General features: G+C 33.3%; 2 protein-coding genes across 2 annotated transcripts; both read left to right on the top strand.

Moving 5' to 3' along the window:
* Positions 1 to 972: 972 nt before the first annotated feature.
* On the top strand, positions 973 to 1,345 carry LOC130498962 (defensin-like protein 159). The gene is made up of 2 exons (XM_056992826.1): positions 973 to 1,024; positions 1,125 to 1,345. Exons 1-2 carry the CDS (start codon positions 973 to 975, stop codon positions 1,343 to 1,345), a joined length of 273 nt encoding a protein of 90 aa, XP_056848806.1.
* A 9,899-nt stretch (positions 1,346 to 11,244) lies between these two features.
* Positions 11,245 to 15,901, top strand: LOC108819403 (protein arginine N-methyltransferase 1.5). The gene is made up of 23 exons (XM_018592433.2): positions 11,245 to 11,482; positions 11,574 to 11,697; positions 11,789 to 11,898; positions 11,987 to 12,076; positions 12,206 to 12,271; positions 12,458 to 12,537; positions 12,634 to 12,709; positions 12,799 to 12,885; positions 13,078 to 13,138; positions 13,314 to 13,405; positions 13,511 to 13,546; positions 13,663 to 13,731; positions 13,937 to 14,005; positions 14,110 to 14,163; positions 14,233 to 14,307; positions 14,418 to 14,510; positions 14,594 to 14,697; positions 14,808 to 14,856; positions 14,932 to 15,018; positions 15,133 to 15,238; positions 15,337 to 15,424; positions 15,510 to 15,603; positions 15,703 to 15,901. The coding sequence occupies exons 1-23, from the start codon at positions 11,342 to 11,344 to the stop codon at positions 15,784 to 15,786; spliced, it is 1,935 nt and encodes a 644-aa protein (XP_018447935.1). The 5' UTR covers positions 11,245 to 11,341; the 3' UTR covers positions 15,787 to 15,901.
* The last annotated feature ends 15 nt before the right edge of the window (positions 15,902 to 15,916 follow it).

Genomic DNA, 15,916 nt, shown 5'->3' with positions numbered 1-15,916 from the left:
AAATGAGAAATAAAAATATTAGTTATTTCTACTTTAGATTTAGTCAACTATATCAAACTAAAATAGAAATCAAATAGGAAAAATATAAATCATTACATTTTTTTTTGAAATTTGAAAATTTGTTGTTCTCTAACAAAATCAATGTAGTGTTCTTTTTCAAATTAAACCAACAAAAGTTAATAAAATTTAAAATTTGATCTTAGAATAAAAATATATTATATTTATTATTTTGAATATAAAGTAAAATTTTAAATATTTTATAAAATTAAAATATTTTAATATAAAACAAACTCGGGTAAATTCACATGTCCTTAGAGCGGACTAACCCCTAGTATATTATATATTGTTCTTATGTCTTTATATGGAATACAAAACGACTCAAGAAATTAACGAGGGATTTTTAATATTCATAATCGTTAATTTAATTTGATTTATTTGGTGGAAATGAGATGGAATTTATTTGGTTAATCAAAGATATATTTTATTTTTTCCTATAGTTAACTAATGGTTTTTTTCCAAAAGTCATTTCCTGTTGACCAATGAAGGATAACATTTGACAATATCAAGACTGCATTAACTAGATTTGACTAGTTACTGCATTATTTAAATGATTATTTCCATAACAGATGTGTAGTTTCTTTTTGTAAATACCTACAAAATTTTGACCCCCATCTATATTTAAATGAATTTGTTAATTAAACTGACTTATTATTTTATCTTTATTTCGCTAATAAATTCTTCAATAGTCAAAAGTCTATTTAAAATAAAATTTGATTATATTTATTGTTTTCTCATTTACGTAAATATTTTTATTTATGTCCTAAAACGTAAACAAAGAAAAAGAACATCCCATTTGTCCAAAAAAAAAAAGAAAAAGAACATCCCATACTTTACGACCAGTATATATAGACATATAATCATTACTACACCAAAATCACTGAAAAGAAAAATATCAAACAAAGAATATTGATCATGGCCAAGTTATCATGTTCTTATTTTCTTGTACTCATGATTGTATTCTCAGGTAATTTCAATTTCACATTACCTATTTAACAAAAATGTTACGATATCTATATAAATTAATATATTTTATATATTTTTTCGTCAATGCTATGCTTTTGTAGTATGTTTAATGGTTGAAAAGACTGAAGGAAAGGAGTTGATCAAAAAAGAAACGACAGATGCGGGAAAGGTATGTGTAACAACCATTAAAGAAGGACTGGACTGTATAAAGTTCTTCTGCGATCATGACTGTGCCGCGCAACACAAAGGCGGGCTTGGATATTGTGAAGACGATCCTAAAGTTCCCGGACCTCTTAACTGTCGTTGTGCATATCCTTGTTAAAAGGATAACTTTATGAAAATATGTGATAAATATATTAAACTAGATATGAGCCCGTTGCGTTGCAACGGGTTTTGTTCGATATTTTAGTTTAATAAAAACATAATAAAAAATCATTTTATTATAATTTTATGATTTTTATGCATATGTTGTGTGGAATTTATTTTATAATTAAAAACCCTTTTCACACATAAGTTCAAGTTAATATTTGTATTTTATAATCATTGTTCATAGATCAATGTTGTAAATTTTGCAATTAGGATTAAAGAAGATACTATACCTAAACGTTTAAACTCAACACAACCCAAAATAATAAATTGAATGAAAGGTAAAAAGAAATCAAAGTCAAATACACCATTCGAGTCAAGGACAATATTATACATGTTCTTATGTACTAACTTAATGCTTTATTGAATAAGTTTTAAAAAATTTATTTTGCTAGGATTTTAAAAAAGGAATTTTTATTTATAAATCTCCTATTTAATTACAATTAATTAAATAAAAAAATAAATACTCTTTTACATTTTTTAAAATTTAGAATAGGAAAATTTGTCATATAACCTATTACAATTATATTCTCTTTAGAATTTCAGAAACAAATTGCTATCAAATAATTATTTCTAGTTATTAATAAATAATCTTAAAATTGCTTTTATTAACACTTTATATCAATACCACTTTTCACTTCTTTCGTTAATTAAAGAATTTTTAATATTATGTTCATCATCACACACTCTCTTTAAATATTATAAAATATTTTTTTTTACAATTCTCTTTTGGTTAGGACTTAGAAATATGATACAATTTTTTTTGTTTATGATTTATTTTAGAAAAAAGGAAACAAAAACTATCAAATATTCTTTTACAGCTTTTAGGATTTTAGAAAAGGAAATTAATATTACTTAATCTTTTACAATTATATTTCATCTAGGATTTATAAAAACAAAATTTCTATCAAATAATTATTTCCAGTTAATATTAATTATTTTTAAAAGATGGCATTTTCAAAATTCGTTTTTTTCAATATCACTAATGTTTTTTTTTCAATTTGTATTGTTAATTAAATAATTGTTAGTATCATGTTTATCATTAAATTTTTAAATTAAAAATTACTATTATTATGTGTTTTGTAAAAATAATATGTGGAAGCTTAAACCTAAATATAGATGTGAAATGTTTGTAGCTATTTTTGGTCATAATTTTTAATATACAATTATCTATTAGAAAAGAAAGTTAGTTACTTATAAGAAAATAATAAGAGTACTTTTACAATTTTCTTTTAATTAGGCTTTTACTATTAAATATTATTTATTATAAAGTTAGTTTTTCTCCATGTTTTTTATTAAATAATTGAAATTGTGGGATTTTACAATTAGTTTGTTTAACATTTTTTTAAAAAGTTTAATTTATCTTTTATAATTCTCTATCTTTAGTGAGTTTAAGAATAAACACTATAATTTTTTTAAAAAAGAATTAACTTTCTAATACCTTTTTGCAATTATTATTTTTGTTTAGTCTTTAAAAAAAAGAAATTACTATCAAATATTTTATAATATAGAATTTTCAAAGACTATGTAATAGCAATTTTCCTTTACTAAAATATATAATGATTCAAAATATATACTAAAAATAATATTGAGTAAATAATTCTAAATTTTATTTAATAGTGAAAAGTAATTATAAAAATTATTTAATAGTAATTGTTTAGAAACTTTCCTTTTTTAAAGAATTTTCCTTTTTTAAATCTATTAAATAATTAAAAAGAGAATTATATCATATTTTTGACACATGTCACCATCTTAAAAAAAATTAACACATGTCACAATCATGTTAATTAGTAACTTTGAAGAACCAAGCTTTATATAATAAGATAAATGTAATGTCTTTGATCAAAATAAAACCTATAAATCTTTATACGTTTGATTTATAATTCATTTAGGCCATTCAAGTCAAATTTTTTTCAGACCAATCAAATCCTCTAATTTAATAATTTTCTTTCTCCTCTTTAGTTTTATTTCCGTCTCAATTTTTTTTCAGACCAATCAAATCCTCTAATCTAATAATCGTTGTGAGGAGAGAGGAGAGAGCCGCGAGTGATATATATGATCGACATATCATCATTATCTATATTATAGTTTGGTGTTTATCTTACGTATCCCTATTGTTAAGATAACTACTAGTTGTGTCGATCCATCATTATGGTCAACTATGTATATAAGGCTATTAGCCGATGAGTAATGTGACAAGCTTTTCCGTTCATTATTCAACACGTTATTAGCACGAAATCTCTGATAAACCCTAATCTAAAAAGCCGATTAGAATACCCTAAACCCCAAACGATTTCTAAACCCTAAATTGGTGTCTCTCTCTCTAAAAACCCTAATTTCTGATGCAACTTCAAACAGTTCGTTCTCTCAAACCGTAAGGATCCAGATGACGAGTAATATATCAAATTGAAGATCTGGACGAGACGAATCCATCGCCGCAAACCTTGTATCAATCCGATGTCTAAAGCGCCCTCACTCTCCGTTCCAACCGGCGCCGTCAACTACCCTAAAACCCTAATCAAAAGCCTAAACCGCAACCTCTGTCTATACTTTGTTATTTTCTGCGATTGCTTCATCTATCTATACTAACTTGTTTTGATTCATTTTTGATTAAGGTTTCTAAAGCTACAAGAGGTTTTTGCTCAACCTAAGATGCGACTAGCTCCTGATCCGTTCTGGTCATGCAGTTCGCGATCCGACTTGTTCCAGCTCTCGGTGGTCCAAATCAACACTTCGAAGTTCTAAAGGTAAACTTTGAAACCCTAAAAGAACATATAATCGAACGTGGTTGATTTATAAAGGAATGACCATTAAAATTTTGCAAAACCCCAAATCAAAAACCACTAGCAAAAGTTTAATAGGTCTCTACCCTTCCATGAGTAAATCGAAGCTCTTAAACCAAAAGTTCGATTTGAGATTGTTCATCAATTAAAATCACAGCCTCAATGGCTTGCTGAATCTCAAAAACCCCTTGATCTGAATGATCAAATCGAATCCTTAAACCTAGAAATCGATCAATCCCCAAAAACATAAACATGATCGGTTTCATCCAAAAACATCTATTTTTTTTGTGATTCCGACTTGATTTCTTGATCTGATTGGCAAATTTTATTTAATAGTGAAAAGTAATTATAAAATTTTTTTAATAGTAATTGTTTAGAAACTTTCCTTTTTTAAAGAATTTTCCTTTTTTAAATCTATTAAATAATAAAAAAGAGAATTATATCATATTTTTGACACATGTCACCATCTTTAAAAAAAACTGACACATGTCACAATCATGTTAATTAGTAACTTTGAAGAACCAAGCTTTATATAATAAGATAAATGTAATGTCTTTGATCAAAATAAAACCTATAAATCTTTATACGTTTGATTTATAATTCATTTAGGCCATTCAAGTCAAATTTTTTTCAGACCAATCAAATCCTCTAATCTAATAATTTTCTTTCTCCTCTTCAGTTTTATTTCCGTCTCAATTTTTTTTCAGACCAATCAAATCCTCTAATCTAATAATCGTTGTGAGGAGAGAGGAGAGAGCCGCGAGTGATATATATGATCGACATATCATCATTATCTATATTATAGTTTGGTGTTTATCTTACGTATCCCTATTGTTAAGATAACTACTAGTTGTGTCGATCCATCAATATGGTCAACTATGTATATAAGGCTATTAGCCGATGAGTAATGTGACAAGCTTTTCCGTTCATTATTCAACACGTTATCAGCACGAAATCTCTGATAAACCCTAATCTAAAAAGCCGATTAGAATACCCTAAACCCCAAACGATTTCTAAACCCTAAATTGGTGTCTCTCTCTTTAAAAACCCTAATTTCTGATGCAACTTCAAACAGTTCGTTCTCTCAAACCGTAAGGATCCAGACGACGAGTAATATATCAAATTGAAGCCCTGGACGAGACGAATCCATCGCCGCAAACCTTGTATCAATCCGATGTCTAAAGTGCCCTCACTCTCCGTTCCAACCGGCACCGTCAACTACCCTAAAACCCTAATCAAAAGCCTAAACCGCAACCTCTGTCTATACTTTGTTATTTTCTGCGATTGCTTCATCTATCTATACTAACTTGTTTTGATTCATTTTTGATTAAGGTTTCTAAAGCTACAAGAGGTTTTTGCTCAACCTAAGATGCGACTAGCTCCTGATCCGTTCTGGTCATGCAGTTCGCGATCCGACTTGTTCCAGCTCTCAATGGTCCAAATCAACACTTCGAAGTTCTAAAGGTAAACTTTGAAACCCTAAAAGAACATATAATCGAACGTGGTTGATTTATAAAGGAATGACCATTAAAATTTTGCAAAACCCCAAATCAAAAACCACTAGCAAAAGTTTAATAGGTCTCTACCGTTCCATGAGTAAATCGAAGCTCTTAAACCAAAAGTTCGATTTGAGATTGTTCATCAATTAAAATCACAGCCTCAATGGCTTGCTGAATCTCAAAAACCCCTTGATCTGAATGATCAAATCGAATCCTTAAACCTAGAAATCGATCAATCCCCAAAAACATAAACATGATCGGTTTCATCCAAAAACATCTATTTTTTTTTGTGATTCCGACTTGATTTCTTGATCTGATTGTCTAGTTTATTTTTGTTTAAGTTGTTCTTCATGTTTAAAACTGCTTAGGATTGAAAATTACACAAACCATATTTTTTTTTATGAAATCCGATTGCAAATAGGTGATTTTTGATTGAAATTGTTAAATTCTAGTCTATTTGCTAGATGATTTCTCTGATAAATGTCGAAATAGACTTGAATCATTAGGGATTGATAGAAAAAAATTATAGAAATTTTCTAGATTGCTAGAATGCAAGTTTTACCTTTTTCTAGAAATTTCCGGTTTTTGTGAAAATTAACCTTTTATGGTTTCTGAAAACTTTCATATTAGTTTTAGAATAATGGAAGATTACTAAAACTTATTTAAAACCATAATTGAAAGTTTTCAAGATTGCTAAAATGCAAAAATAACTTTTCTAAAAACTTCTGTTTTTGAGAAATTGACTTTTATAAGTTGCTGGAAACTTTCCATTTTTTTGAAAGATTAGAAAAATGCTAGAATGGTTTAGATTGATCTAATTTATTTTTAAGTCATATAATGACTATTTAGATCAATTGTTTTGAAAATAAAAATATAAAAAGCGAAACACTATATTTTCGAAACCCTAAACCCTATTTTCTCTCTCTAGAATCCGATTACATTTTAAATCATCTAAAATCAATTTTTTATCTGATTTAAATTTTGTTTAGCTCATATTGATCATATAGACACTGATTGCTAAGGCTGCATCATGAAACAATTTTTTTGATTGATTGATCATATGAGAAAATCGGATTGCTAGATTGAATGGAAAATCAGATTGCTAGATGGAAAATCGGGTTGCATTGCATAAATTCAAAAGGTTGAAAGAAACCGAAGTTGCATTGGTATATTGACTAAAAAGAAATCGGGTTAAATTGAATAATTTCGAGGTTGAAATAAACCAAATCACATTGCATAAATAAAAGGTTGAAAGAAACCAAAATGCATTGTTTAAATCCGATTATAAACTATAAAATCTATATTTTCAGATGTCGAATTTGGATTACTCAGCCCTTAATCTCTCTGAAGATAATTATTTAAAATGGGCAATGAACACTGCAATTGTCCTGAAGATAAGAGGACTTGACAGATGTATCATCAAAGACGAATATGCAACTGAAAATGAAAAATATGGGGCAGTAACAATTATTTGCCACCATCTCAATGAGGATCTCAGAGATCAGTATCTAAATATTGAGAACCCTCTAGACCTTTGGACAGAGTTAAAATCCAGATACACAATAGTGTTATTACCAAAGGCTAGGCATGAGTGGATTAATCTCAGATTCCGGGACTTCAAGTCCGTAGATGAATATAACTTAGCTCTAATTAAAATCGTTTCTAAATTGAAACTATGTGGTGAAGAGGTAACAGAGGAAGATTTACTGGAAAAGACATTCCTCACAGCTGATCCAAGGGATCTATTGTTACAATATACCTAAAGAAAAAAGGTTTCACCACTTATACAAATTTGATCTCGTATCTATTACAAGATGAGAAGAATAATGAGATACTAAAGAAAACCAGTGAGATGAGACTTCCTGAAGCCAATAAGGCTGAAGAGAATAAGGGTGAATCCAAAGAAGCCACGTCCAGAATAATAAAAGGAGTGGCCGGCTTATACATTGCCTAAGAATCAAGATTTCGACATTCTGATTTTATGTTTTGATTTGTTTGTCATTTACATTTTTTATATAATAAGAGTTGTTTTAGTTTTATATTATCATGTTTGACTTGCTTGATAATTTCTTGAATGATAAATGACAAATGATTTTTTTTTAAAGAAAATGAGTATAGTAATTAAAATTATTCGACCAAAGGCATTGCCTAAAGAGGGTATGAATTATTCACCCAAATAAAAGACCCATTTGAGTTATAACATTTTGAAAATGAATGGTTTCCACATTGAACCAATGGGCAAAGGAAATAAAAAGTTCCATCAAAATTATAAATAAAATCGCCCAAGACATAGAAATGGTCGAGACTGTACTTCCGACTGATCTAAACTATGCTAAAAGATCAGTATGATAAAGCCAAAATGCCTAGGTAACCAGATAGGTTGACCACAAATTTTTTTACACTTTATGGCATGACTGGACTAGCAATCCAGGTCTTTAAAATTGATGCAAAGATTGATATCGAAAAAGGCACAAAGAGTTATCCCATAGAATCTCATGTTGTGTAACATGTACACAAGGGAAACTCAATAGGCTATAATGTTCCAAGCATCTAAAAATTTATAGCATGTTCATGAGGGGGAGAAATGACACTCCCGTGGTCCATGAACAACACTAAAAATTCGAGTGACATGGTTTATGACCATGATAAAACTTGGCCGAATTCTTTGATACAAAGATCACTAGCTAATGCTTGGGAACACATGGATTTACATGTAATGATAATATGCATCAGGCCATATAAAGTGAGCATATATATTCCCATCTAAGAATGATAAAGGGTCATGATCCAGACATAGACCATCCTAAGAGATTATTTATAGACCACCACAATAATATGTGCCGTCTAGGATGGAACCTCATAAGAAGATGAGATAAGATTGGGAATATATGTTGGATATGAGAATGCTTTCTCCTACGATTTTATAAGAAACCTTGAGCCAAATATGGGTGATCAGATTAAGGCCAGGTTTACGGATTGCATGATTAAATCCGACTATCCAACATAAGGGGGAGAAAGAAATAAGCTGGTAAAAGTATAAAGAGAAATGGAATGGTATTAACCATCCTTGTCTTGGCAAGATCCTCGGACCAGAGAATATGATCGTCCAAAGAAAGATCATACAAAGCTAGCTAAAAGAATGCCAGACAGATTAGACCTGAAAAGAAAAGAAAAGAATGACTAAGTCATACCAGCTTAAGCACCACGGAATTAATGTCCTAGAAGAGACATAATCAAGTTGCTATAAGTCTAAAGATTGACCAATATGTTCCATAAGATAAGGAACCTCGAAAATGAAAATAAAGGTGCATAGAAATGACATATCCGAGGTCATAAGAGAAACCAGACCAGACATTGAGATAAGGCTGCAGCTAAACATCTAAGAGACCAGACCATGTAGTTTGGGACGCCAAACTGCAAGGTAAATGAAGGTTCTTAGTAAGAATGAAATCTCTAATCGATTAGTTCATGTCTGGAACACAATGAAACCATATAAAAGAAGTGTCGACACATATATACACAAATGATAAAGATGCATAAGAAAATAACACTTGAGTTTAAAAGATATAAGCGAGGATCAGAACCCACGAGAATACAAGAATGCATTCATAGATTAAAAGATTGAAACCGTGGGGATTTATAAAAGAGATGGGTGTACTGGCCACATATATATATATATATAAACACCATCTGATAAGATAAACCAGTGAAAATAGGTCTTGTGTGGGAAAGGAAAAGAAATCGTGAGACACATGAACTAAGGTGTTCATATTCCTATTTAGAGCATTCAAAGAATGGCTTGATTACACAAGGATACTCACAGAGACCAATGAACAGATTATAAGGAGGTATACTCCTATGTGGTGGATGCTACTACAAATTCGAAAAGGTCTGGATATAAGTAAAAAAGATGGATATAAGTAAAAAAGAAATGTAGTAAGCAGCATGTTGATCACTGGATAAATAAATGATAAAAGTATCAGAAATATGAGAAAAAAAAATTTCATCGAATAGTTTTGTTCATAAGCTATTCATGGACTGAAATAAGGTAGCTGCAAATGATAATGAAAGACTAAGAAAATACTTAGTACAATATGTCCATAGATCCTTATAGAGGATATAATAATTCCTTGTGTTTATGTTTATATTAAACCAACCCAAAGAGAGGTTCACTGGTTCAATGGTTTCAATGATACAAGTTATCAATTGATCCTTAAATAGGCTATATTTTACATATAATGAGGCTGCAATGACTTGCAGCAGGGACCATGGCCGTGGGTGTGTATGTTGAAATCAACACACTCTAAGAGATATATGAGATGGTCGCAGGACTAGGCAAAGAGAACCAATAAAGGCTCACGACCATATCAACCAAAGACCATGCCCGACCATGTTCTGGTCCAATCGTCCATATGAGACGACCAACTTGATAACCCAAAAACGTGGGATGGCCTTAAGATACCAATTAACAGCATGCATATCAATATGCATAGTCTAAGATATAGCTGATGGTAAAGAAGGTTCTAAGGAACCAACATAAATGAATAAGGACATTATAGTAACATCATCGCAGCACACTGACCATGTAATTGCAGCAACATTGGACTGCAATATATTAGCCATTCATGGGCAAGTTATAGGCGTGTGTGGACAAGGTCCATGACCTAAATATATGTGTTTCAGCTCGTGGTATGGTCCACGGTAAGAAGATCATGAAATGCCATAAAAATATAAGTATGGACTGCGATGTTTAACTAATAAAGTTTATGTATGAGACTACAATGCAAGTATGAGCCATTATGTGTATATCAGTGGTTAAAGAGAAATCACAATGGCTCAAAAGAGTGATCATGTGTATGACTGGTCGAAGTCTATCCAAATTAGATGGACAATGACAAAAGAGACAGATCCATGTAAAGAGTATTTGTACCCGTGATTATGATTTGGTCGAGGACCATAATATCAACATGCCCGACCAGATTATGGAGTAGACGACAACAAAGAAGAAGATCCCGTCCAAGTATTCATTGTCCACAATATTAGAGAAAGAAGTACAAACCCAATCACAAGACAATCCAGCCGACTTTTTCACCATTTCCTGCCGACCTCAAGAATCTCATACACCATATCTTCGGGATGCGTCGACTGAAAGACCTTCAGTGATGCATTCATCAGGGGGAGTTCATGTGTTGTACTCTTTTTCCTTATCCATGGTTTTGTCCCACTAGGTTTTCCTGGAAAGATTTTAATGAGGCAACATTCAAAGCATGAATGAATCCTGAACCGGATGTGTCGATCAAGGGGGAGTGTTATGTACCGATATATATGATCGACATATCATTATTATCTATATTATAGTTTGGTGTTTATCTTACGTATCCTTATTGTTAGGATAACTACTAGTTATGTCGATCTATCGACTATGTATATAAGGCTATTAGCCGATAAGTAATGTGACGAGAACCAGGAAAAGACACATCATATAGTTTAATGGGCTAACAAATAATATTCAGAAAGCCCAATAGAAAAGCCCGATATAAACTGCAACACCTGTAAAATGAAAACCTCTCAAAAACCCTCTCCTCATCGGAAAAACCAATTCCAGCTGCTATTCCTTCACTTCTTGTTAGCTCCGATAGAGAGAAGAGAGAAAGAGAGAGAGAGAGAGAGATGGGGCTCGGAGAGAGAGGAGGATGGGAGAGATGCGAGTCCATGTACTGCGGCGTAGAGACTGAATTCTCAGACGATGTTCCTTCTCTTCTCTCCTTCCACATCTCCACCGGCGGTTTCGACTATGTCCTTGCTCCTCTGGTTCGTTCCTTTCCATTCATTACTCTTTATTTCTTCGTTATTATTGATTCATCTCTGAGTTCCCTTTCTTTTTTTTTTTTGCTTTACGCAGATGAACCCTTCGTATAGGCCGAGCTTGGTGGAAGCAAACGGTTCTTCTTCGGATACTCAGGTTCTTCCCGTCTCTGGCTCTGACTTAGTCTTGGCACCTTCTCAGTGGAGCAGCCACGTCGTTGGTACCATCCTCTTTTGCTTTTTCCCTATTGTTATGAATGAATTAAGGGTTTTGACTTTTGATTGGTGTGTCATACATTTTTAATTTTATAGGGAAGGTTAGTTCTTGGATTGACTTGGATTCCGAAGATGAAGTCTTGAGGATGGACTCTGAAACCACACTGAAGCAAGAAATAGCATGGGCTACACATCTCTCCTTACAGGTGCTTTTGTGAATCCCATGGATTTGATTGTTGATGCGTGAGGAGGAATTGCTCCTTGCTAATGTTTGCTTTTTTTTTTTGGTTGCAGGCGTGCCTTCTTCCAACTCCTAAAGGGACCTCGTGTGCTAATTATGCTAGATGTGTGAACCAGATCTTACCGGGGCTGACTAACTTGCAGGTGGTTTTAATGAGTTTTCTTGCTTTCGGTCAAGTTTTACTTAAGATGATCGTGTTTTCGTTCCAGCTCTAATAGTTTGTTTCTTATTCTTTTGTTTTGTTTTGTTTTGAATGTGATTCTGCTATGAAGTTATGGCTGAGGGTTCCGCTGGTGAAGTCTGATGGAGATTCAATGGATGCTACTTCAAAGGGTCTGGTAAGATGTCGGATCAAAGTTGATGTAAACTTTAGATTGTTCTTACTTTTTGCGGCTTCTTAGCTTTTTGAGTCTGCTTGTGTATGTTAGCCTTCTAAATCTATAAAAATACAAATGAATGTCCTATACCTTCCTGTTTTTAGCCTTTTTGTTATCTTATATCTAATATATACTCGCTTTGTGCAGAATGATTCCTGGGAACTATGGAATTCGTTTCGTCTTCTTTGTGAGCATGACAGTAAGCTGTCTGTTGCTCTTGACGTTATGTGAGTTGAGAAAAAGTCGTGATTGTTTTTTTTTGTTAATGTGGACTCAAAAAGTTTTCTTCCCTCCGCAAACATAACACATTTTCCTTTATGTAGGAGTAACCTACCCTCTGAAAGTTCCCTAGGACGCTGGATGGGAGAGTCTGTGAGAGCAGCCATTATAAGCACTGATGTAAGTGCCCCTCACCTTCTTACCGCAATTTAAAAAAACGGTTTTGAAGTCCTGATGATTCACAAAATGCTTCTAATTTGGTTGTGCAGTCTTTCTTAACAAATGCTCGTGGTTATCCTTGCTTGTCAAAACGCCATCAAAAGCTAATAGCAGGATTTTTCGATCATGCTGTCCAGGTAATATACATCCCAGTGTTTGATACGTAGAACACTAAGCCAAGAACTCTTGCTCTTTATGTGATCAGCTTTTTTTTTTTATATTTGTCATTCTGTGATAGGTATCCTCTTGTAAATACAGAAATATATATATATATATATATATATATTCTCTTGTCCTTAGGCTCATTATCATCAATCTTGTAATTGCAGGTTGTAGTTTCTGGAAAGCCTGTTCATAATCTTCCAAAGGCTTCTGATTCTAACACTGAAGGTAATTTTCTGATCTTTTTTCTCCGCCAACACTTAGCTGTTATCCTCCGGGCTTGTTTTATCCTAGTTCAGTTTATAAGCCAATCCGTTCCATGTTTTGAGCTAATTAGTTTGTATATACTAATTAGATTGTATACAACGTTGTGTTTTGACAAGTTCCCAAATGTGTTTCTCAGGTACGCAGAGGCATCCCCTGCGGTCATATTTGGATTATGTTGCTTATCTGTTCCAGAAAATGGAACCACTTCCTGAACAGGAACGTTTAGAGGTCATTTGTTGGATCCTTTACCTCATCCCTCTATTTATTTTTCTTTTTATCACCAGAGATGCATACAGAAGAGCAAACCTCAATTCTTATCTTATTTGTTTACAGCTGGGCTACAGGGATTTTTTGCAGGCACCCCTGCAGGTTATTTTCTCTTCATAAGTATATTGATTTCTGTTTGTTCACATTAATACCTTGCACTGTCATGAAAGTGTTCCATTCTCACTCTTAAGAGCTTCTACTGTTTTTTTCAAGTACAGCCTCTGATGGATAACCTTGAAGCCCAAACCTATGAGACATTTGAGAGAGACTCTATTAAATACATCCAAGTATGTTGAGTATGCTTGTTGTATTTTCTTCACATTTTAACTTTTAAAACCTCTCTTTTCTTGACGACCCTCCTTCTGTTTCTGCTTTGGTTAGCAGAAGGGAACAGACCAATGGATGATTTTGTTATACAATCCAATATTATACTAATCTTGTGTGGTTGGTTCTTATGTCAGGCCTAACGTTTGTCCATCTTTTTGTTGCCAGTATCAAAGAGCAGTTGCTAAAGCCTTGGTGGACAGGGTCCCTGATGCAAAAGCGTCCGAGTTAACTACTGTACGTTACATGTCAATGTTTTTCTTTCATAGCTTACATGTCATTTATAAGTTTTTGTTTTTTGGTACCTAATAAAGTAGTAGTACTAAAGTTATAGTTTGTAGGTCTTGATGGTTGTGGGAGCAGGAAGAGGACCCCTTGTTAGGGCATCGTTGCAGGTAAAATCTTATGATGCAACTCCACGCTGACCACTGTTTATTAATCAAACGTGTTCATTGGTTTCATAGGCAGCTGAAGAAACTGATCGCAAGTTGAAAGTTTATGCGGTCGAAAAGAATCCTAATGCAGTTGTAACTCTCCATGTGAGTTGTCAGCAACCGAGTCAGTTGTAACACCTAAGTTTTACGTTGTTTCTTTTGGACGTGCGCAGCGGTTTTATTAACTCAGTGAGCATCTTTATCCTTTATGACAGAATTTGGTTAAGCTGGAAGGGTGGGAAGGCATGGTTACGATCATATCATGCGACATGCGTTTTTGGACTGCTCCTGAAAAAGCTGATATATTGGTCAGTAAGCACAGATTTTGGTAGCTATTAGGCATACCGACATTATACAGTTCATCTTATTCTCGGTTGCCTCTGTTCTTCAGGTTAGTGAATTGCTGGGTTCTTTTGGAGACAATGAGCTCTCTCCTGAGTGTCTTGATGGAGCCCAAAGGTTTCTGAAGCCAGATGGAATTTCAATACCATCCTCGTATGTGTACTCCTTTGCTTAGTTGAATTTCCATATAAAAAAAAATATGCTCTAGTAGCTGCTAGTCCAGTTTTAAAGCTTGTAGCATATCATCATTGTTACTTTTGCAGGTATACAAGTTTCATTCAACCTGTAACAGCTTCGAAGCTTTACAATGACGTAGGTCAATCTGATGTGTACTCTTTCTCACAAGAATTTTCAGTTCAACCTAGTCTTTTACACTAATTGTTGCAGGTTAAGGCCCATAAAGATCTTGCGCACTTTGAAACTCCTTATGTCGTCAAACTGCACAGTGTAGCTAGAGTTGCGCCTTCTCAGTCTGTGAGTGTCTTATCTTCAAGGATTGCTTTATAGCCGAAGGCGTTCTCTTTGAATACATTTATGCAAGTCTTGAAGATTTGTCGATCTCATGTGTTTTGTTTTGGTCTTAATTAGGTTTTCACATTTACTCATCCAAACTTCTCAACAAAAGCCAACAACCAACGCTACAAAAAGCTTCGTTTCAATCTTCCAAGCGACGCTGGCTCAGCCTTGGTGCACGGTACAAGTTTTTCTGGTCCTTCGTCAGTTAAAATGAGAATTATTATCTCCAGTTTTCCTAATCTGCTGTGACTATATACATAACTCAACAAAAAACAGGATTCGCTGGCTATTTTGATTCCGTCCTCTATAAAGATGTTCATCTTGGGATCGAGCCTACAACAGCAACACCAAACATGTTCAGCTGGTAATGGCTTAATGTTTGAATATGGCATTTAAACTGTTGAACCTCCCTCTCCTCTTGCTTAAAACTATCGTGTTCCCATTGGCAGGTTCCCCATCTTTTTCCCATTGAGGAAACCTGTGGAGGTTCACCCTGATTCTCCATTAGAAGTACACTTTTGGAGGTGTTGTGGTTCGTCGAAGGTAAAAAAAATTGTTAGAACGACAATGATTCTAGTTTTATAAACAGCTAACTCTCTTAGTCTTGAGAACCACTATTGATCCTCTGACAATCGTGTTCAGGTTTGGTATGAATGGACGGTGTCTTCGCCTACTCCGTCTCCGATGCACAACACCAATGGTCGTTCCTACGGGGTCGGCCTTTAGGATCAGAGGATACTGATAAGAGTCTTGGACTGATGATGAAGTGCATGCATTTCACTGTGCTGTATTTTTATGTCGAACTAAAGTTTACAAGTTAATCAAATCTATTTTGACCTTATGACAACAAAAGGCC

The sequence above is a fragment of the Raphanus sativus genome, chromosome 8 (assembly GCF_000801105.2).
Source record: "Raphanus sativus cultivar WK10039 chromosome 8, ASM80110v3, whole genome shotgun sequence".
In the NCBI taxonomy this organism is placed as follows: Eukaryota; Viridiplantae; Streptophyta; class Magnoliopsida; order Brassicales; family Brassicaceae; genus Raphanus; species Raphanus sativus.
Note: the sequence above shows the minus strand (reverse complement) of the source record. Positions and strands in the feature narration are given on the sequence as shown.